This window comes from Thamnophis sirtalis, unplaced genomic scaffold (genome assembly GCF_051295495.1).
Source record: "Thamnophis sirtalis isolate CommonGarterSnake01/CBP01778 unplaced genomic scaffold, rThaSir2_p1.2 scaffold_4, whole genome shotgun sequence".
Lineage (NCBI taxonomy): Eukaryota > Metazoa > Chordata > Lepidosauria > Squamata > Natricidae > Thamnophis > Thamnophis sirtalis.
Genome location: NW_028261384.1, coordinates 53,075,076 through 53,098,756, shown reverse-complemented (window position 1 = coordinate 53,098,756; position 23,681 = coordinate 53,075,076). Strand labels below are relative to the sequence as shown.

Sequence of the window (23,681 nt, the reverse complement as noted above, 5' to 3'; positions counted from 1 at the left end):
CTCGCGAGCTTAACAGAAAGACTCGGGTTTGAGAAGAAACGGGTGGATCTTTTAAAATCCAAGTAGGATCCGGCAAAATCCAGCTTTTACCCATACCCGCTAATTGACCCCCCACACAAAACTTAGCGCAGCTGTCCTGAGCCTATATTAGGCGGCCGCTGAAGAGGAAAAGGCGGCGGCAGGAGGCGGGGAAGAGACAGTGGAGCAGCGAGCAACAGAGCCAAGTAGCCCTCTACACTCGTACGTAAACAATATATGGAAGTTATCAAGTAATGTTAAGCTAGTAAGCAGCAACAATCACCCAGGGTGCAAAGGAGGCCTCTGGCCTGAGGCTCCCCCCTCCCCCCCAGTAACCCTTCCTTTTCCCTGCCCACAGAAGGGCCGACTGCCCGGTTTCCTAGTGGGCGAGAGGAGCAGTCACACAACGAGGAAGGAGAGACTGAAGGCAGCAGCCAGTACAGAAGAGGATGGATTTCCAGCAGCTGGCTGACGTTGCGGATAAATGGTGCTCCAACACCCCCTTCGAGCTTATTGCCACGGAGGAGACCGAGAGGAGGATGGATTTCTACGCAGATCCAGGCATTTCTTTTTATGTCTTGTGCCCGGAGAACGGATGCGAAGACAATTTTGTAAGTGGAGAAAGAGGAGGTGGGCGAGTGAATGGGTGAGCGAGCGAGCGGGAACCATCGTTTTTTGGCCGGGGCAAAAGGCTGGAGCGGGGAGGCTGCTCGCGGTTTTTGATTTCGTCCAAGTTCTTTTCCTCCTTTCCCCGCTCGTTTGCGGAGATGGCGGAGAAGAGACGTTTTTCCCTTCCTTCCCCCACACCGGTGGAAGGAAGATGGAAGAGCCTTCCGTGGGTGAGGAGAACCGCCATCCTGTATATTCTGGGTCTCTTTCGGGAAGTCTAGCAAGGCATTATTCCACTCTTTCCTCCCCTCCCCCCGAACATAGTGGAAATGTCATCTGCGTTTTTTATTCATGTTGGTCCTAGAAAATTAAATGATGAAATGTGTGTTTTGGTGTGGTATACATCATGGCCTATTGTGGTAGCTTAACAATAACCATTTACTGTGATTTCTCCCACTCTCTCTATTCAGCATGCGAAATACAACCTTTGCTTATTTGCTAAGGACTGTTGCTTCTCTCAGAAGATATCCTAAATTCTGGTTAGCATTTGTCTCCCCTCAGGGCTATGCTTGCGCTCTGGAACTTTCAGAGTATCAGAAGAGGACCTCTGGGGTTAAATAGAGTATGCAACTGTATATAACTTGAGCTTTGGAAATAGAATTACATCTAGGTTATCTTGAGAACAGGTATTTCAAATACTGATTTGAGTTCACCACAGTTTGGCTAAGAAACCCAAGTTTATTCTGGTTGTCTAAACCTTTGCTTGAAAATATGTGGACTTCTACTCCCAGAGTTCCTCAGCATGACTGAATGAGGAATTCTGGGAATTGAAGTCCACATACTGTCAAGATTGAGAAACACTACTTTATTCTGTTAACCAAGTACTGTGTTACCCTGTTTCCATAACACTTTCAACCATGTGGCATTGGTTTTGTACAAAGGCCTGGGCCAAACTGTTTGGCTAGCTGTTATTGGTTTAGTATGTAATGGAAGCATTAGTAGGAAATATGATTAGTTATCAAGAATATGGAATATTATCTAAAGAGCCAAGAGTTCCCCAGTATTACTGGATACATGGGTTTCCCCTTTTGCAGTTATCTATAGCAACCTCCTTTTTTCTATTTTCATCTGATGCCTAGCACATAACTGTGGTAGTTTTAAGCTATTCTTAAATATTAAAATAAGAGTGTTCTCCCCAAACAGGTTTTGCCATGGATGATACAATCTAGCACATTTTACTAATAAATGTGGCACTTATTGATCACATTAGATTAGCATGAATTCACATTCTCCACTTCAAATCCTGGGTACTGTTTTCAAGGGTCTGCTTTTGATAGGGAGCAAGTCTTGGCCTTTCAAATTCAGCTTATCCTGTTTGAATCACTACCAGTAGATCTCAAACTAATTATTGGGACAGAGAACTGGATCAGCCTGAAAAGCAGCTGATCAATGATTATAGTGGGATTGTATAGTAGACCAAAGAAAGAGAAAATTCACTTTTCCTATACTCTCCATGGCACAATTATCTCCATGCCAGTTTTCACACTACTTTTGGATGGTGGTTAGGCCGTGTTCAGTTGTGGGATTCCAAATCTTTTACTACTGGATCTATGAGAGTGTGCTTTGGGCATCTGTGTGCAGCACTTAAAGACCAGTTGGGCAAACCTGCTGCAGAAAGTTTGAGTAGTTCCTCTGGTTGGCCTTGGTTCAGCGCTGGTGAGCTGAGTTGTTTTTTAGCTCAGCTGAGGTGTGGCAATCTACTCTGCTGCACAAATCAGCTGAACTAAAAAAGATGGGAATATAGGACAGGAAATGAGAGTGTGATATTTGCCAGTTCTCCGAACTACTCAAACTTTCTGCAACAGGTTCACCTGAACTGATCTGAATACCACCTCTGGTTGCATTGAATACAGCTGGCCAAAATATTTGAGGAAGACCCGAGATGTTTTGCCAGAAAGCTAAACTACAGAATCTAGTCATCTATTAAAACCTACCTCCTGTTCCTGCTCAAGACCGCATTAAGAAGATGATAGATATCCCCCCCCCCCCAAACACATCCGTTGGGTGACTTTTGGTGGAGAAGGGAGGGAATATTCCCTCTCCATCTCCCAAGAGTTTTCTGAAGAAGCACTGGAAGAATGTCTTTGATTTGCTGCCTTTAGTAATTTAAAGCAAATGGTTTTAGGATGGGACATACCTTCCTCAACCAACTTTCTGCCAACAGCATGTTTAGGTTGCCAAAACAGCAAGTGTCTCACCCTTTCTCTTAGTAATAATAGAAATAAAAAGCAAATCTAGTTTGGTTAACCATAAGGGGAAAAGGCAATTTGTGTTATTTTATTCCATAACTGCTAATCTACTCATTAATTCAAATTTTCCAGTCAAATTAGAAAATTAAAATATAAAACCTGTACTCCGCTAACTCAGGATCACAAAATAGTGTGCAAGCTTTGATTCCCCAGAACTATTCTTTAGGGAGGGGTAAAAAGAAAAGGGTTGCTATTCTGGTTATTAGTCTGCCTTTAATTTCAGCTGCATGTTCCAGTTCAGAGGCTAAGTATAATCTTTATAATAAAAACCATTAAGAGTCTGAATTGGAAAATATAAAAGTCCCAAAGGTGTTTTTTCAAAGCTTTTTGGATGAGAAACAAAATGTTTTCAAGGAAAAAATCCAAGAAAGTCCAGTTGCCTTTTTGAAAAAGCACCTTTGGGATAACCGTGACCTGGATGATTGGCAATCTCCATAGACATATAGACTTTGAAAACTGGACACCTAGATATTGCTGAAAAAATAAATATAATCCACTGTGTGTCTTTTTTATGTCTTAAGTTTTTCCTCCTACCTTGAATGATAGTGGAATGGCCAGTTTTGAAGGGTGCATTATAATACCAAGAGGGTTGCAAGTTCTTGGTATAAATCAATTTAGGTGTCAGTTTTAGATGCAATCTCACAAATCCACTTTAATGACAAAGGTGTTTTTTTTAAGTCACTATCCTCCCACTTATTGGATATAATTGCCAAAAAATCTCCAAGACTGTTCAGGAATTTTAGTCTTTGTTGTAAAAAGAGATAAAGATTATTAGATGATTTGAGCTATTACCTTTTTAAAATGCTTATAATTTTAAATCTAGTTAAATCAAATATAATTTTTGCTGCATACCATTGCTTGCTTTTTGAAGTGCAACCATTGGCAATGAAAAGGCTAAATCTGGCCCTAAGATTAAGTAAAATTCAAGATCTATTGAAACAAATGCAGATCAATAAAAATGTAAAAAAAGGAAAACCTAATAGCTAAATAGTATTATTTTAAGAATTTTGTAACTGGTAGAGAGAAAATAATGATTAAATAATTTTACCTGGCTCTGACTTGTTGACCTTTAGTGTAATTTGTGGCCTTGCATATTAATTTAACATAACGTTAAACTTCTTAAATTCTAAAAAGAGATTTATTTATCTGTGGAATTGTGTATTACAGTGAAAAATATTATAATATTCTCAATGATTTGGAACTTTTGAAAGGTAATGGAGCAGAGCATATATAGAATTTAAAATAATGAGTGTCATCATAACATGATTTATCTAGTGTGTGCTTCTTAGTGAGCTGTTTGGAAATATGGAACTAGCTAATGGAAATCACTCTACCTGAATTCTGCAAGAGCTGAAGGTGTTATGCTTCTCTGGGGTAACCTGATTCTTAAATAAAAGTATCAGAATCTGGGAGAAGCAGTGAGTTAATCTTTGGGTTAGGAGGGGTAGTGGATCCACAGTCATGTATATAATTTTTTATTTGTTTTGGGAAGGTTTGAGTGAGTGCAGTAGTACCTTCTTCAAAGGAGTGTGGCATGAAACTGCTTTGTTTAGTTAAGTATAGAGTTTTGTTTTTAACTGAGGGAAAAATTAACCTTGCTTACTCTTTTTTAGCTGCTGTGGTTGAAGCAAAAACTATTACCCCCCTCTTTTTTCCCTCTTTGTTAGCTAGCAACCGTATATATTTAACAGGGTACATACTATTACTTCAATAGAAGCACTACTTTTCTACTCTTAATATTAAACAAGCACCTAACTGTTTTTGACTGTTCTTAAAAAAATCACATTGGATTGACCTTAAGTGCTATCAGTATTTGGCTAGGAGGCCTTGAAGAAATCTCAGGGCTGTAGAATTAGATAGGAAAACCAGAAAACACTGTGGCAACAGCATAATGTCCTTTTTACATTTATTTAAAGAGAATTATTTAAATACTTTTTGTCTCAGTGCTGAATCACAGAGGAGGGGTTGTATACATTGATTTTATCTTTCCAAGGCTTTATTAACATTCATTTAATTCTGTAAAATTAAAACTAGTTTTACACATATTTAACATAGTGCTATTTCAATAATTTTTCATTCTTGCAGCATCTGCAAATATGTTAACCCTTGTACATTTATCATCTTCCTATCTCATTCACTGTTAGCTTGCAGATTTTCATCCATCTTTTCACAATCCATGATGCTTCTCTTTCTTTTTCCTGTTCCAGAACTTGAGTTCCTGGTATATTAAGAAACAAATCTTCAGCTGCAGCTTAAGTTCACTATGAGATTATAGCTATTAACCACTGCAAAACACAGCTTTTGATTTAGGAAAATATGGAACTTGTCTTTTATCAAACTAAGATTTCCACTTGCAACACCTTACAGTAGGAGGGAAGGAAAGAATTCATGGCTTTAGTTTTATTCAGTTTAGTTTATGAACCTTTAAATATATGTCCAAATATACAATTTAGATGGTGTGGTAGTAAAATGTATGCCCTTGTTTTTATCTGGGAATCCAGATGATTTACTCTTAACCCTTTGAATTATCCAGTTCTGCATGTTATTGTTTTTCTTCCTCTTTCAAGTATAAATTAATTACTATTTTTCCTTTTCAGCTTACTACAGTGGAATCTTTTCCAATGTGAATTTTTATTTATTTATCTGTCAATGGGCTTTATGAAGCATAAAAAGAGAATCCCTGTCTGAGGATCTTACAATCTAAAATTCAATAGATTGGGGAAAATAAACAGAAAGGAAAGGGCAATGAAAGATTGAACAACAATTATTTTATTTGAACATATTCTGCTGTTTTTCTTAGTGTAGATGAGCAATCAATGATTATTGAACAGATTTTATTCTACTCACTCCTAATGGTTCTAGACACTTTATAAACATAATGAGAATAATAAAATTTTATATACCAATATGCACAGAATAGGAACTCTAGAAAGTCCGCTTAAAATATTCACGCTCCATTGTAAACTGGATAGCAAATGCATAATATTGTATAGGTCCCATCACAGGAAAACAATGATAGCAGGATGTAATAGAATAATCTTGTAATTTTTATTGTTTCTTCTGCTCCTCTATTTTTATACAAATCATTATCAGTTGAGATATTATGTTTATTGTGCACACATTTTTTGCCAAGCTAGACTGCTGAACAATCCAACCAAAATGCTCCATTTACTGTCATCTGGAAGATCTCTTGAATGTTGAAATTACTTCCACAGGCGAATCTTATTTTTTTAAAGTGATGCCAGGTGGTGAGAAAGCTTGGCCTCCCTCATGATGCATGTTAATAAGTCCTCCTTTGATATTCCAGACATTAAGTGATATAGAGTGTCTGAACTTTTATTAGATTGATCAGCCCATAGAGAATGCAGACACACTGAGAGGCACTGTTGGTACTTGCTCTCTAGCTCTAGGATTCAGTGGTTCCTATGATCTGCCAAAGCTTGGCTTGATCATCTTCTGTCAGATTTATTTATTTGGATAATCATTTAGAAACAAGATTACTCACACTAAAGCATCTTAAAATCTGAGCTGTTATTTGATGTATACATAAAATGGATTGATACAAGATCTGAAAACAATTTTGTTAAACTATATATTTTTTTAGGGTTTGGAAACATAATATGCAAAAATTCCTAGCCAGCATGTTTAATCATCCAACATATTTGGAGGTCCTAGTTTAAGAAGGGGTGATTTTATTGACAATACTTAATCCACAATTTGACTGAGTAGGTTCATTTTTTAAACTTGGACTAAGGCTTTGAAAATTTGTGCCTTTAAGACCTGCCTCCGTTGATGCCCATCACATTTACTGCCATGTCTGACATTTTAGATTTTTTTAAAAAATTATAAGTTGAACAATTGCAAGTTCAAACTAAGATTGTGGAGCTTTCCTAAAAAAAAAAAAAAAAAGGCAATTGTAGTCCAATGTTTGAAGTGTGAGTAATTGCTAAAAAAATGACAAAAGTGAATGGCAATTAGAGTGTTTTGATGAGTGGAATAGTAAATCATCTTCTGGTAAATTGGTGCTTTGTACCTAATATTGGCCCAAAATCAGTTTGTTGTGAATAGACAAAATCTCTTAGCAGTCCACTGGCATAGGAGGGTTTATGGATCCTTTCCCCCCCTCTACCTTGCTCTACCTGCAAGTGTAATCTAATTAACTATTCCAGTTAATTGCATTATTCATTACTTAGATTTGCACTTTTTGCTTAATGGAGACTAAATGGAAAGGCAAGGAAAAATATCAAAACTGTTACAACTTGTTCACCCAGGACATGCATTCAGCTCTAAGGACAGAAGAAGCAACAGCAGGTTCAAGAAGCTCTGGAGTTTGTCTGAAAGCCCTTAGTAGTTGCTTGAACCTGGTAATTTTCTGTCCATCTGCTATGTTATAGGCAAGGAGCTTGCATAAGTGAAAGTTATAGGTTTTCTTGTCACATAATAGCCCACATGCATAGAGATATCTTTTTGGTATTTCCTGTGTCTATAAGGCAGATGTTATTCATGGAAAAGGTACACCCCAGTATGGGTATACCAGTGCCTGCTGGAAGTACCAGATACTGTTCCGGTACGGTGCTCTGGAGGGCCCACCCGTGCGCCTTACCAGTATTTGAGGTTTTTAGGGCTTACGCGTTTGGAGCATACAGCGCCTACGTGATGCTCTGCTGAGCAACTGGGACGTCGCGGAGGGTTGCGGGCGGTAAGTACGCATACGCACACTGCATACGTCCATGTGGTGGACGCCCAGCCCTGTTGCACCCTACCGGTTGCAAAAGGATCCGGTAGTACTTAAATATAACTATAACACAGTAATAGTAAACTAGAAAAGGTTGGATTTGGGGGTGGGATTCATAGTGGTGAGTATTAACTTCTTCCTTCTTGATACTCTCCATAGATCAGATTGGAACCCATTGTCTTCCAGATATTATTGAACAACAGCTTCCAGCATCCCTTACAATTGGCCATGCTAACTAGAGTTAGTGGGACCTGTAGTTCAGCAACATCTGGAGCATCAGAATATCATCTTCCTCTTTCAGAGTTTCAAATAACATTTGTATGCTAGCATTTTTCATTTCTGGTTGATTATCCTTACCTTGTCTTTCAGCATGTCTGGAGTGAAAGTGAGGACTGCTTGCCTTTTCTGCAATTGGCTCAGGACTACATATCTTCTTGTGGTAAAAAGACACTACATGAAATTCTGGAAAAAGTCTTCAAATCATTTAGACCTGTAAGTGCACATTTTCTTTTCCGGTGGTTTGGATCCAATACACTTGATGAATATGATACATTTCTTCTAATGTCTCATAAGCTGTCTGGCAAAGCACACAGAAATAAATGTTTATTTTCATCAGCCTCAGTTTACTTTCTCCATCTCTGACCCTCCATTTAGCAGACTCCCTGCTGGGACTAAGATGGACCATACTAACTCCCCAGCCAAATGAGAAATTATGTGAGGCTTGATATTTAAATGTTGGATCTGAAGTACTATAGGGAAGATGTCTATATTGATTTCTATGATAGAACTATTTTTTACTACTTTTTATGGAAATTCACAATGTAGATGTATTGACTTTTACGAGTAGGAATAGATGATCAAGCACTCTTCTTTTTCCTCGCAAACTGAAAAAAAAGCATGTATCCTGTTAAAAAAGTTAAAAAAGTTTACTTCAAGTGTTTTGATCTTTTCCACACTTCTAAAAACACTCAAAATAGGTAACAAAATAAGTTGCTAGCTGTTTGTGGTTTATTTATTCCAAAACTAATAAAACCCTCTCCAGATACAAATAGCATGGAAGATAAGTATTGTTATAATTCCACAGATGATCCTATGTGTATTAGTAGATTGGTGTGAGATAGGCAAATGCAGGAAAATAAACTTTGGCCTTGAAAGTGTAATTTTTAGATATGAATTTATGATTCAAAATCATATAAATTATTGAACATAGTACTTAAGCAATACTTCAAACGCTTGTCAATATAGACATAACTATAAGCATATTTACTTGAAAGTGGTTTTTTATGTAAATACAAACATCAGCATTTAAAAAGAACAAGAAACATTGGGATGCCTAATCTGCTGTCATTCGTACAAAAGAAGGCAAGACTGAGAAATCAACAACACTAATTTGTATTGTTCATTTTTTAGTCGTGGCTTCTTTTTTACATGAATGAATTCAGATGCATTTTATGCATATTACTAATATTGACTTTTTGCTGCTTTCAATTTTAGTACTTAAACACACACATTTTCTATATATTTGCAAAATGTCATGCATTTTTGTAGTTATGTTTTGAGTTCCAAATTACTTCACAAATATAATATATAGAATATTCACATATACTGATTTTCATGGAAAACTTAAAAATTCAAGTAGAATACATTTGTACCTATCAGCAGAACAATAGATTAACTTTTTGTTCCCCAGCTCAAAATATATGTAGCGGTCTTATGAAAAATTAAATTATTAGACAAATATATTTTTAATATGATCATTTCAATGTTTTTTCAGGAATATTTATTTTAAGGGATGTTGCCATCTGGAGGTTTTCTGATGCTATCATTGAAAAGCATTTGTGCATTATTTCTTCAGTTGAATTTTAATTTAAAAATATAGAATCAAAAAAGTTACAGTGCTGAGCTTCTTATTTTTTATAACTATACTATTAAACATATATTCCACCTTTTTTCTTATATTACAAGCAAATACCAATGCTTATAATTTGAATAATTCTAAAGCCAATTACACATCTTTCATCTGGAAATGCTCATATTTCTCTTGATACCTGAACCCCCTTCAGATTTACCAATAATTGAGCTGCAATAGGTTTATAAATCTGTTGCACTTTTTCATATGGCGATTTTTAAAATTTAAAATTTTAGAATCTACAAATTAAGAACAAAAAATGTGTTTGCAGACTTAAGTATTTTATATAGAATGTCTCAGAACTGGCTGCAGCTTCTAAATAAAAAATATTTTAAAATTCTTTATAACAGGTGAAATTCTGACATTGAGTGAAATGTTGCACGGTGATAAAATTATGCTGTAACTAGTCACATCAAATTATCTGTTTTCTTGCAAACATCCGTTGTCATGCCAGCTTTGCTTTCTTTCCCAGCTAGCTTTTTCTGAAACAGATGAAACAGAGTTAGATTTTAAAAACTAATGTTAAAAATTTGCGAGCATGTTCATGGTTCTGTCTGATGCTTTTCTGCCACTTGTGACTTAGCCAGTTCTACGTTGACTTTCATCTTTCTATTGAAGAGATGAAAAACTGGTCAAAATAGTTTTCATTTTTTATTGAAAGCTAGATTCAGAGAGAGAAAGGGCTATTTGACTGGAAGTGCCTTTAAATAGAATCTAGCCTAGTCTTATATATGAAAAGTATTATACCAGTGCCACTTACTTGACACGTATTTTCATTTTAAATTGAAATATATTTCCACAAATATTTTTTTCAGGTTTGTTCCTGAATATAAATTATATTTTTCTCGTGTCATTATTTCATATTAAACTTACAGTTTATTTCTTCCTCCTTTACAAATAGCTATTGGGGCTTCCAGATGTAGACGATGCTTTCGAAGAATATCATGCAGATGTGGAAGAAGACGAGGCCGAAGCTGATCCCCAGCAGATGGGTGTCAGTCAGCAGTAATATTCAGAGGAATTAATATATATATTATCTTACCAGGTGGGGTCTTATGCTTCCGCATTAGCGTTTTTGAATTAGCACATCATACTGGAAAACCTGACACCCAAACCCAAAGTTTAAAAATAAAACAGCAATATTATTTTTGAAAGTCTGTGATGAGCTTTGCTAAGATGTGATGTGAATTAACTCCTGCTTCAGTTAAGATTTTATGATGTTGTCTTGGTAGCATTCTGCCATTGTTAACTTATTTTTTTTCCTCTCACAGGCTTGTCTTTTTTTGTTGTTGATATTATTATCATTTTTGTTTATATAGAAGGAGGCTTAACATTTCACTGATCTGAATGTGATTTGAATGTTGAACTGGTTGGTGTGTTAAATACTTGCAGGCCCTTATTGAGGACCATCCATGCAGAGAATAAATGCAATCAGCACTTTTGGTTCCCCCCCTCTCTCTGTGTGTCTCTCTCACTTTTGTTTTTAAACAAATATTACAGATTAAGGGTCATGTTTCAAATGGGTAGCATGCCATCAAATAATGCATTCCCAAGACTCCCTAACTTTTTTTGGAAATATTTAAATAGGTATTTATTTTTATTAAAATCTATATTTGAGGCACAATCTTCCAAAAATCTGTGTGTCCTCCAGGTCATCTTTTTTTTAAAAAAATCTGTCTACAGTGATCATGACTGCTGAAAAATGAAAGTGGTTTCCCAGATTCCTTCCTAATAGGCTCTTCTTAAATTCTACAGTGCTTGGCTCACCACCACCAACAAAGCCCATGTTACCAGTTCCTAAAAACCTTGGGAGATGCCATATACACCTTTATCCATCTCCTGCAAACTTCTTCTTTTCCTTCATATATTTTGGTTTAACACTGATTTAGTATTATAACTCTGGTCATGTTTCCTTGTGATTGGCTTCTAAATTATTTGCAACCTTTGTTAAAATTTCAAGGTCATGGTTAGTAAAAGTCCAGGGTACAACATTTACATCTGTTACACCTTCCAGTGTGTTGGTTGCAATTACAATAATTGCCCTATTATCATGGACTCTGGCTGGAAAATACTGAAAGTTGCAATAACAGTAATCCATAGGACTAATGAAGGCTACACTGATTATAGTTGGGACTAACAATGGATGGAGACGAGTATTAGTGTGGGTAGGAAATAAGTGTTACATCCAATGCCTAATTATTTACTTGATTTTGGCCAGAATATTCAATAGATAATCAGTGACAATTATTGCAGAAAGATCCTTATATTTTAAAAAGATCATGAATACTACTTAAATATTGTACCGGTTTTTGTTAAAATAAGAATTTTCTGAATTTTTAAATTTAAAGAGAAGAACTGACATTATCGATCTGTTTTATATACTTTTGTTATCAAATATACACTCAAATCTTGCTTTAACAAAAAATACAAGTAAATTAAAAATATAGCCGCCTTATCTTCTTTATTAATACAAGAGGTGGTGGTGAGTGAAAAATATCCTTTTTGACTGCTTTGCCTGAGGAAACTGTTACTGGTTTGTCTTTTAGTAAATATCAAGGTTGAAGAAATCATAGTATAGAACTTTTCAGTATCTAATGTCAGAAGCAGACAACAGACTTCCTGGGAATCTTTCTATTAGAGCAATGTCATCAACTTGCCTTCTGGTAAATGGATGTTTAGTGACCAAACATTGTGATTTTATGGGAGATTCACAGTGTGTTTTCCAATTCCAAATATGGTCATTGGGCCCCCAAAGGTTATCAGACGATCCCTCCCAGATCCAGCCATTTCCTAAAGAGTAGAGTGTCTATAAATTAGTTGCAGGTCTGGAAGTCCTCTACAGAACTGATGTTGAACCCCATGTAGTGCATAACCAATGAAAACTTTCATGAATAATAGTGTAATTGGCAGCATTCCTTATACTACATCACTTCCTTGCATTGTGACACCATTTAGAAGCAGCTCTCTTATCTTTTGTCTCTACCTTTCCGAATTTACTGACTGAGCTAATTGAATAAGCCATCCTTCAGCGTTTAAATGCTTCTTGGTTGGTTTCTTACCTTTCACCTTCTAATATATAAAAGGGGCTTCCCTCTTCTGGATGGCAGCATAAATCCAGATATACATCTTTGGCTTAGGCAGCTCCAATAGTTTTATCTGTTTTTTAAGGCTTAGATTTGATTTCTGCATTTCCGTTTGCATAACTGATACTCCACGTCAATGTTACATTCATAATCCCTGTTTATAACCACTTTGTTCAAAGCTCTTGGAGATTTGATGTCAACATTTACAAAATGTAAACTATTTTTAAAGTTATATCTCTGTAGCTTTCTGTTTAAATTAACTTATCAACAATTAAAAGCAGTTTTCCATATTAAAAAAGGATAAAAATAGTTGATCAAAATTTTATCCATAAATTCACCTATATCCAAATATAACTTACAGCTGGGTTCCTAAATAAAATAAGCATAGCTGTTCTAAGATTTTTTGAGAAGAAAAATAATATTCTTAAGTGTAGTTTAATTTTTGCAAAACAAAGATATATTTTAAATGTCTTTAACAAAGGAATAACTTTATAATTTCTAATGATTGATATCATTGTCTCTGCCAAGACTATTTCCAAAGAAAGGGTTTTTTGGGATAGTATTTTCTCCTGGAATTTGTGGCTGCTGAAGATTTCTTTGAAGATTATTATCATTATCCTCATCTTTTTATACATAATTCAAAGCAGTGAATATTCGTAATACTCCTGTCTCCTGTTTTCTTCATAACAATCACTCTGTGAGGTGGATTGGGCTAAGAGAGAATCAAGTGCTGAAAATATCAAAATAAAATGTATCATGTTTCTGCTCCTGTCTTCAACACTGTATATATTCCATGTGTGGTCTCTAAAACAATTTAACATTATAAATCTGCAGCTTTATACAGGAAGTAAGTCCTACTTAATGTAATAAGACTGACTTCTAAGTATGTAGACCTTGATCACAATGTAGAATATGTAGAGCTTGCATTATTAAATGCAACCCACACATTCAGCTAAGAATAACGTCTCAGATTATGTTAAGCAAGTTTTCAGGTAGGGAACACTATTACAATAGGAATCCTCTAAGTTACCTGCTTCTTTTATAAAAAAAATATAGTACTGATTGGGTTCACATGTTGCAGTAAGCTATGGTTTGTATAACCATGGTTTATAAACAGTAACTTGGCTAAATTAAACTTGTAGTTCAGCATGATTTATGAATCATGTCACTGTCAATTTGCATGTGTTTGTCTACAACTGTGCAGTCAGGACAAGTGTATCATTTGAACAAAGCCAATATGGAAATAAGTTCTTATCAAGCTTGCTGCTTATCTGCTATATATTTTCAACATTCAGTTATATGGTACTATCAAATCTGGTCTATGAAAAAACAGATATCTACTAGATCATAGCTAAGAGAGCATCTGGATTTTTGTAGCCTAGATCTGGTGACTTCAGATATACGTGACCAAAACGAGAATCAAAAGTGCAAGGATAAAGATAAAAGAGAGAGGTTTGATAATCGGGATGGATGCACCAAAAACTGGAAACATTTTTGTTTGACTCATTTTAATTTCTCACTATATTTGCGTTCATTTTAAGAATGAAAAAAATGACATTCAGGTAGTCTTTGACTTATAAACATTATGCCCATTATGGTCATAAGTCATGACAGTCCTAAAGCAGGTTGCCCAAGTGACTCACCCAATTTTACAGCCTTTTTTGTTGCAATTGTTAGGCGAATCGCCATGAGTGTTAAGCAAATCCATTGTTCACCAGGGGTGTTTTTGCCCAAAATTGGAAGTAAATGCTTTTACAAAAATATAAATCACAGTTCTGTGATTTACATTTTTGTGCAGTTATATGATTTGGGGTTGGGTTGCTGTCAGAATTTAAGAACCAGGTCATAAGTAGCTTTTGGAGGGTCTGTCATAACTTTGGTCACTAAACAACCAGTCCTAAGTCAAAGACTTCCTTTACAATATTTGAAAATTATATTGCAAAATATGTTCAGTCATTACTGAAAGATTTCCTGAGTTGTGATATTTTATCCATCATTGATATCAATCAGTATTGCATAATAGCCTGAGCTGATAAGTAAATGAGCCAAGGATTTTTACAAAATGGGAAGGAAAGGGGTTTTTTGAAGGGAGTTTGCAGAAGAAAATCCTGACAAAGTACAAGTTCCAGCTTTCTATAAACCAATTCTTATTGAAAGCCAGATTCTTCAAATTGAGCAGTGTTAAATACATCTAGGTTTTATATTTGGGCACTGCATTTATTGAAGAAAAGACTAATAGGAGCAGAAGAAAAAATAATAATTCTCTGTGTAGCAAATGTGAGCTAATATGAATTTCTATTAACACCAAGGTATGAGAGAATCCAATTACCTTTCCTTATACTGTTTTTAAGTTTACTCAATATTTCAAGGTTTTGTAGTTAGATATCAACTAAAAATATTTTTCTTATCCCAGTGCTCTTCTAACTATGTTGCATTACAATTCTCATCTAGAAGTAATGTAAGTAAACTAGCTAATTGTGAGAAATGATCAATATAGGAACATGGAACATCCTACCCCCACACACAGGGTGAGATCTGTCTCCACCCTTCTTTGGCCTGGGAATCCAATGAGGAAATTCCACATTGCAGGTGGCTGCTGGATTGATAGCATGCCCTACCTGCTCTGCATTTCCTGCTTCACTCCTGTCCAACTTTTCATAATATTGCATTTTCATTATTGTTTCATTATTTTGTTACTATTATGTTTACACTTCTGTTCATTTCTGTTTTTACTATTGAAAGCTGCCCAGAATAGTGAATGATGAGATAGTCAGCAAATAAATTTAACAAATAAATAAAATATCTGTAGAACAACAGCCTGAGAAACTTAATACTATAACACATCCTTTCTCACAGCTGTTACAGAAACATGAAAAAGTGTGTGTATCTCCTTTTCTGGTGTGTGTGTGTGTGTGTGTCAGTGTAGTGGTTGCATTCACACAGATTTCTAGTTCTGGCTCTTGAATTTTTTAAATGTTGCTTTATTGTATATTGTTTGTTAGAATATTAAACTATGCTCTTTAGCCAAAAAACTTCCAAAGCAATTTCATATCCACACACCAATTCAATAGGTACATAAGGGTAATTGGTAAGCAATCTGAAAAATTCATGACCAAGGAAAAGGAATGCAGAGGGAGAAGAAAACCTTTGACAGTTATCCTACTGAACAAGCATATCTGTCTGCCTATCTTAACTTGGATTTGAACTACATTTTATTCTCTGCTTGGGTTGGCCTGTTCTTTGCTAGCTTAGTCTTCTTTGATTTTTCTCTTCCCTTGCTTCCTGTTCTTGAGGCAGAATTTAATTTACTTTCCCACTTCCTTTTTCTTTTTCCCATGGGGCAGGGAAGAATCACCAAAGAGACCTAATATTGCTCATGTTGTTTCTTCACTAATGCTTAGTAAGATTCATCAGAAGCCCTTTTTCAGAAATAGGATTTATTTGGCAATTATTTGGAAGCCATTTATAGTGGTGCTGTGTCTCTTTCTCTTGATCAATGGTTCATCCAAGAAAGAAAAGGTTCCAGGAAGGAGCAACTCAGATGTCCTTGGGCAATGCTGGCTCAGAAGATCCAATTCTCTGCCAAACTACATTTTTATGCTAGTTACAGGTAGCCCTCAACCTATGACTAATGGAGCCTGAGTTAGGTCCATAAAGGAGGCAGACAAGCAGCAAAAAGCTCTGTTAACCCCCAAAACATCTCAGCTGAGGGAAAGAGTTCAGCTAGATAAGGGCTGAGTGTTACATTCCATTGCTAGAGAGGCTTTCAAACAAGCCTCAGTGCTTGGCCAATTAAGCCATGCTTGTGGGCTGGCCCTCTGCCCCAAACTGTTGGCAACCATAAGATTACAAATATCGGCAGACACTTGCTAGGCTTTGGGAAAACTCAGGAGAAGCTCCCCAAAACTGTTTCCTTGTTTAACCTCTCCCACTTTCAAAAACCCACATTTCTTCAGTAAAGTAAACATCAAAAAGCAGATGGGGAGGGAGGAGGAACAGACTTGTTTTCCTAATTAATGCTGGAACTAAACTCTCCACCTCTGCCCTCCAATCTCAATCTTTTTTAACCACCTTATTTGCTAAATTTATTGCATGCCTATGCATGCAAATCAGTAAGTTACTTACCATGATAAATAACTGCCAAGATAAAGAACAGAGAAATGGAAGCAAATAAGCAAATAAAATCTTTTTGCATCTGCCTTGCATTGAGGAGCTGAAGAAAAAGTTCAGCTCAAAATGTTCACCCAGCTAGAGTGCAATCTACACTGTAGCAGTAGCAGAAGCTGGGTACTTTTTATGTAGCTTTTTATGTAGCTCTGTCATATCCTTGAATCACTGCTAAGTGTCCAATTATATCCTAAGGATTACCTTTATAAATGTGCAAAACCTGCAATGCGAGTTCAAACAGAACTTCTGTTTGAATTTCTATATTATGTGATGTAGATTTCTCTGTGTAGCAGTTCTTACAGGTCTATTTTCCTGTGACTTCCATTCTTCCCTTCCCATAATCCATTCAACAGCAGAACCAGGAGGGACAAAGGGAAGGATACTGACCTTAATTTCCATTCTGATATCTTATTTCGTAAGACTAATGTTTTAATGTAGAAACCCTTTGTAAAGAATGTAGAATAGTTGTGAGTAGACATTTTAATACTAGCTATGATTAATTTTGTATTATTTCAAAAGATGCAAATATTTCCATATAAAAAAAAATTGTCCTATTCTTCCCTAGAAGTTCTCACTTTTAAATGAAAGAAACTTTTCTTTTGAAATTTTTTTCAAAGGAAAATTGGATTTTGACAAAAGTTTCATAGTTGGTAAATAATATTCTTAATTTACTTCGTTGTAGGATGGCCAAAGAGTAAATGTCCTCTCTTTCATTATCCAATAATATTTTTACTGGTCTGCTGCCTCCATGCCTTTCCATGCTATTAATTAAGTTCTAAGGGAAGAAGACAATATGAGAGAATTCCATTGAGTTGCTGTCAGATTGGAAAATGTGGACATCCAGGGTTATTTCAGGATTATGGAAAGAGGTGTGAGAGAAAAGAAGCATCCTTCAACAACAACAATAAAGTAAATTCAATTAAAAGAAATTCAAAAGAAAATTCAAGGACCCTGCGAATAAAGTAAAAAAAAAGTAGCTTTTGCTCAGGGGGAAAAAAATCTCAAACTATAAGACAGATTTGAAAGTAGCCTTTTTGTTAGAAAAGTCATGGGAAATAGTCATTAACCTGAAATTTGTTGGATTTGTTGGAAAATATCATTGAGAAGGCACCAAAAGAAATAGCATAAGATTATTTACTGGAGAGTTTTTTCTTTTCAGGTTTCCCTTTCTATCAGTCTATTTGACAATGAATAGCGATATTGCTGCACTTCAAAGACCTCAGTTTTCAAATTTGACTTAATGTTTGTTTAGTTTTGATTGACTTTATATTTTATTTGTAATATATGTATTGATCCAAGCACAAAGACATGGAAAAAGAAAAGCACCTCTATTACAAGAATGAAAGAACAACTTTCAACTATTATCCAGGCTGGTAGAGGATTGCTAGAATTGTCCTTCAACAAATAAGTGCATTAAAGTTACAAAGTGCAATAAAAACTTTTGAATATTTATGCATACAAAGATTCTCTTTATGTATCTGAATGTTTTAATAAGATGCCATAATTCAGAGATCAGTTTTCTCAGTGTAACTAGATACATACTTGTTTAATTAGAATCCAAAATACATTGTGTTTCAAGTTTATAACATTAAGGAAGAGAGGCAGGTTTTCATGATTTTGTTGGCATCTTAATTTGTATTTTAGGAATTGTAGTTCTGCAACATTTGGAGGACTATAGATTCCTTTTTTTAAAGGATTCTTTAGTGTGATTATTATTATTTAGAGATTACAAATTTGTAAAATATATTGCAAAAGAAAGATATTGGTTAACCTGCTTAAAATTACCGACACTGTCACTTTCTTTAAAGGGGAATGACTAAAGAGGAACAGCTGAGGGTGATAGCTTAATAAGAAAAAAACAACCGATAACCAAGATCATTGTAGTTTTAAGTGTCTGGACAAAACTGTTATTTTGTTAACAGTATAGGTTCGATCAGCTACATTATGTTTTCTCAACCTTTTGGGATTTGTAATTTGATTACAAAAATAACAAATTTATTCAATAAAAATGAGATGGATGGGGATAATAGATGGATGTTTTGCATAATGTAAAGCTGCATTTACTCTGTCAGTGGTGGCGAACCTTTTCGGCACCAAGTACTGAAACGGGAGCATGAGCATGTATGCCAGAAACTGGAAGAGCAGCCGCGCAGTGTGTATGTGCAAGCCAGGAAGATGATCTTCCAGTTTCCGGTGTGTGCATGCACACTGGCCACCTGGTCTTCCAGTTTCTTGTGCATGTGCATGCCTGCACATACCAGCTGGTTAGTGTGCATGTATGTGCTGGAAACCGGAATATCATTTTCACAGCAGCGCATGCACTCCAAGTAGCTGTTCTAGTTTCCGGCGCTCCTGTGCATGTGAAGACCATCTGGCTGGCACGCCAGAACCCAGGAGAGCAAGAAGCACTCGCAACCCTGGAGTGATGGCTCTGCGTGCCACTTCTGGCACATGTGCCATAGGTTCCCCATTATGGCTCTATGTTATCTTGACACAGAGCAAGAAAATAGTTCCCTCATAACTGAAGAGTTGCAATAATGTCATTAATTGTACAATTCCAAGCTAAATGAAGCCACAGGAAAATACAGTATATTATATACACTAATGTAGAGCTGTGCAAATTTGAAATATAAACAGATGCTTCAGTTAGAATAAAGGCTGTTTTTTTTTCTACCCAAAGACTTGCAGCAAGTCTTTCATGAGCAAAAAACCAGCAACATTTCTTGTCAACCTCTAGGGGCCAGTGCAGCCTAGAATTTCACTACACTTCCAATTTTTGCTGTTCTATTTTCTTAGCAATTTAACTTTTGCTTGTTTCTGATAGAAAATTGTCAATTGTAAACCACATGACACCTTCAATAGATTCTGAAAAGGACTCCCTAAAAATTTTTTTTTAGATAGTCCTACCTTGTTAAGTGAGCAGCAACATTTACATAGGCTAAGTGAAAAGAAGATATGATTCTTTGTCCAAGTACTAAATATTGTCAGAATCTCTAATTCCTGATGCTTTCATTTGCATTGGAAGACACAGAAACTCAGTTTTGAAGGTTGAAGAGACACTGATGTCTTTCGTTCAATGGAAAATGGGATTAAATGGTGAGGATCTTAGTTAATTAAAATAAAGCAGGGAAAGAAAAGACTTAGGGCAAATGGGTAGAAATTAAGTGCTGGCTTGAGGGGCAGTAATTGCATTCCCTAGGTAGAAAAATGGGAATGGGTGCAGTTGTGGCTTTTGGGGTGCAACCAGGAAATTCTGTGCAGCCTCAAGTTGTATACCCCCTATACTTCATTTCTTCATGGGTGAAGATTTAAGTTTAAATTACACCTAACAAAAGTCTATATTTCTTAATTCATTTATTTTGTAATCTTTTTAATATCTGAAACAAGACTTAATATCTTAGTGTAATTTACATTGTTAACTGCTATTTCTTTCCACTTGCAGATGGAAAGAAAATACATTCTTTTGTCCACCTGTGTTTATCAGGCAGTCATGGGGATTAACTAGCTGTCAGTCATTAATTGGAATGAGAAAACTATTAACAGAATGTAGCTTTTATTAAGAAAATACCTACAAATAAAGTATTTAAAACCATTATATTGTTTGGCAAAAGGCTTAAGGAGCCTTTAGCCTTTTAGAAAATAATCCTAGATTTTAAGAAGATAGAATAAGCGAGGTCACTCACACATTTGAGGGTCCATTTCATTAAATGTTATCATGGAAAATATATAATAGCAAGAATAATGTGCAAGATATGAGATCTTGAAGTAGACATAGGGAGCCCCAATTTGAGATTTAAGTGAGTCAGGAATTAGAGATGGTCCAGGACAAATTTGTGACATAAATATTGGTTTACCCTGATGTACACCAGCAGTGGTATTGGAATTAGATGGGGTCCATCTGTTGATTTGCATAAGGGTAAAGAAAACAATAATTTCACATTATAGAAGACAAGCTCTCATGGCAAGACAATGCCTTTATGAAAAATTCAACAGTACTGGATGAGCAAATTCATATTCAAAACTATTCTCACAATTTTCACTAGGTCAATAACTGTTGAATTACATAAATCACCACACATTATTGAGACATTATTTAAAGATTATTGTTGTTGTTGCTGCTGCTGCTGCTACTACTACTATTGTCCACCTATTGAGTCCTTACCAAGGACCTGGGATAGGCAAATCTGGATGATGATGATTATATTATTATTATTATTATTATTATTATTATTATTATTATTATTATTATTATTATTATTTTAGAGAGTATAAAGAGCATGTACACAAGCTTCAGTTGGCTAATTAATACTTATTTCCTGAAGATGGAAAAGGAATATTTATTTACATCTCTCACATCCCATCTCCCTGAAACAAGCTTTCACGGTTTTGTTTTTTGACAATGCCATCAGCCTGTTCATTGGAAGGTATAAAGGATTACCAATTATACATTTGTGATAATTCACAGGTTAAAGTTCTGATCCACTGCAAATTATATGCCTTTATTATGCAATAGTAGATTTATTATGCTTTTGTTAACCCAGCTTAATCAGTCTGGCGTAGGAGAAAAAAAATTATTTCAGGCTGACCTACATAGACATGTACAATTAAAAAAAACCCACAAAGCTGTGTTGTTTGAAATGGCCATAAAGAAGGCAATGAATGCCAATTTTGACAGTACTATTATTTATAGGGGTATGTATGAATTAAACTGATAAAGATTGTTGTAATTTTATATGAATTTTGGAAAAATCTATGGTTGCAAATAAATGTATTAAATGTAACTAGTTGTCAGTTGTGAACTTTGTACTTTTGCAAGTTAATATTTTTAAACTTTCATTTTTTTTAGAAAAATGATAAAATATACTTGAAAAAAAAATGAAACGCAGCTAAATTGCTAGCTATTCTTAAATTGGGGACACCAAAAGTAGGGATTGCAATTTTGTCACTTCAATTGCAATCTATTACAATGGAGCAACTGTAAAAGTATTTGTAAAAAGGTAACACAAAGAAGATTTAGGAGAAATGCATCATCTTAGCTTCAAGTTAATTTGGATTTTGAATTTGAGAGAGATAAGACTCTCACCAAAATTACATGATACCTAGAATTCCTACATTTATGCTAAAATCAAAAGTGGAAGCATTACATTTTGAGGAAATACTAAAAAAGAAATTCCTTCCTCTTAACAATAAATAATTATTTTTTGGCTTAACAATGTTGTTTGCTAAGAAGCTAAAAAATATGGAGCATTTTCTTCTGCAAAACTTGATTAAGATAGAGAGAAAAGGCTTCATGGATTTCAGTAATCAGACTCACAATCTTGGTGCCCTGTTTATATGCTGTTTCTAAGGTTCAAAAATGGGACTTTAGCTTCATTCCCATCTTTATTAGATTCAGTTGTGTAAAGTTCTTATAAAACAATGTGAAAAGAAGGCTGCAAGAGCGCAATTGTTTCTCACAACTGGGTGCATATGAAAAGTAAATGCAGTCAATAGGATTGAGGCATGCAAGGATTTGGCTTGCTTCTTTTCTTATAGTCCGCCCTGAATTAAATGTTCTTGTCTCTAACAGGGCAGGAAAACCAGCTAAAGATCCCACATCGGCTCTTTGGTGAAAAGAGGCAGATAATTTCCGAAAGTTTCTAGTAAGTGACACAAAACGTATATTCAGCCCAGATTGAAACTTGAGTTTCCTTCACTTGTAAGAAACTCTGAAATATTTGACAACCAAATTCAGGGTCTTTGAATTTGTATGTCCCAGAGTTGTGTGTCTGACAAGAAGGTAAAAACATAATGACAGGCCAGAACAGAACAAAAGACAGAAGACAAGTGATTAGAGGAAGTACCAATGTTACATTCTTTCCCTGCTGTGACACAGCTTTTGCCAATTATATACCAAGTATAGCTTGTTTCACACTTGTGAAAAATAATCATCAAATTTGTTATTCACTGATCTGTATTTGCCTCTCTAATATGTGTATCATTGCCAGAGTCTGGTTACAGAGAGTTATGTTTGAGTAAAATAAAATGCACAATCCCAAGCAAGGAATTCTTCACCTTCCAATTCCTTTTTGGTTTTATAATGAATTGAGTGATAAAGTGATGTATATTATTTACTGGAGGCATTGACTTGCTTACTTACTTATTTATGCTGTGTGATTCTTAAATAATAACCAGGTGAATTTGGTTCAGGAAGAGAAACTTGATGCAGCTATTATTCCAGAACAGCTAATGTGATTCAGCATCCTTACTTCTATCTAGCAAATTATATTGTAGACTAATGGAACAGCTGTTACCTGAGAAAGTGTCAGCCTAAAGCAGATCGCAATCCCAATCAGATATCAGCCTCCCAATAGACCAGACAGGAAACAAACAAGATGAATTAATTCTACTTTATTGTAAGGCTACATTAATAGAATTTTGCAAGTCTGAATGCACAACTCTCCTACCCCCGCTTTTTATCATCTGATAAGTGAGGTTTTTCTCTCTGCCTGTTATTCAGTTGCGGGTTCCTGTTTCTTTTATTTGATCATTTCTCAGGCAGCATCTCTTTCCCTTCCTAACCCCCTCTTCGAAGCTCATTCTCACATTCTATTATCTGACTAATTCTACTTTATTATTAACATCAATAGTTCACAGAATCTTACAGGTCTGAAAACACAATCCTCTCCCCTTCTTTATAGCCTGAGAAACTGGGGGGGGGGCTCTTTTTGAGCCTTTTATCCTACCCACTTCCAGTTGTGAGTTATTCTGTCTCTCATTTGATCATTTCCTTGACAGCATCTCTGCCTAGTTTCCCAAGGACTTTCTCACATATTGTTACAGGATAACTGAAGGGGGAGATAAATGGGGGG

At 35.5% G+C, this 23,681-nt stretch overlaps 1 protein-coding gene across 3 annotated transcripts; it reads left to right on the top strand.

The window, feature by feature from the left end:
* Window positions 1-22,868, top strand: MTURN (maturin, neural progenitor differentiation regulator homolog). Of its 3 annotated transcripts, none has more exons than XM_087712927.1 (4): window positions 1-629; window positions 8,041-8,163; window positions 10,482-10,625; window positions 22,400-22,868. In XM_087712927.1, the coding sequence occupies exons 1-3, from the start codon at window positions 468-470 to the stop codon at window positions 10,587-10,589; spliced, it is 393 nt and encodes a 130-aa protein (XP_087569053.1). In that variant the 5' UTR covers window positions 1-467; the 3' UTR covers window positions 10,590-10,625; window positions 22,400-22,868. The 3 variants fall into 3 exon arrangements, with proteins under 3 accessions (XP_087569053.1, XP_087569054.1, XP_087569052.1); XM_087712928.1 differs by lacking the exon at window positions 22,400-22,868 and adding an exon at window positions 17,990-18,292; XM_087712926.1 differs by lacking the exon at window positions 22,400-22,868 and having other exon boundaries at window positions 2-629; window positions 10,482-11,035.
* Window positions 22,869-23,681: the final 813 nt, after the last annotated feature.

What these genes read in the sequence shown, in the direction of transcription:
- MTURN (XM_087712927.1), top strand. Translation starts at nt 468, where the DNA reads ATGGATTTCCAGCAGCTGGCTGACGTTGCGGATAAATGGTGCTCCAAC. An exon ending in ACGGATGCGAAGACAATTTT is followed by an intron (nt 630 to 8,040) that starts GTAAGTGGAGAA and finishes CTTGTCTTTCAG; the next exon opens with CATGTCTGGAGTGAAAGTGA. An exon ending in TCTTCAAATCATTTAGACCT is followed by an intron (nt 8,164 to 10,481) that starts GTAAGTGCACAT and finishes CTTTACAAATAG; the next exon opens with CTATTGGGGCTTCCAGATGT.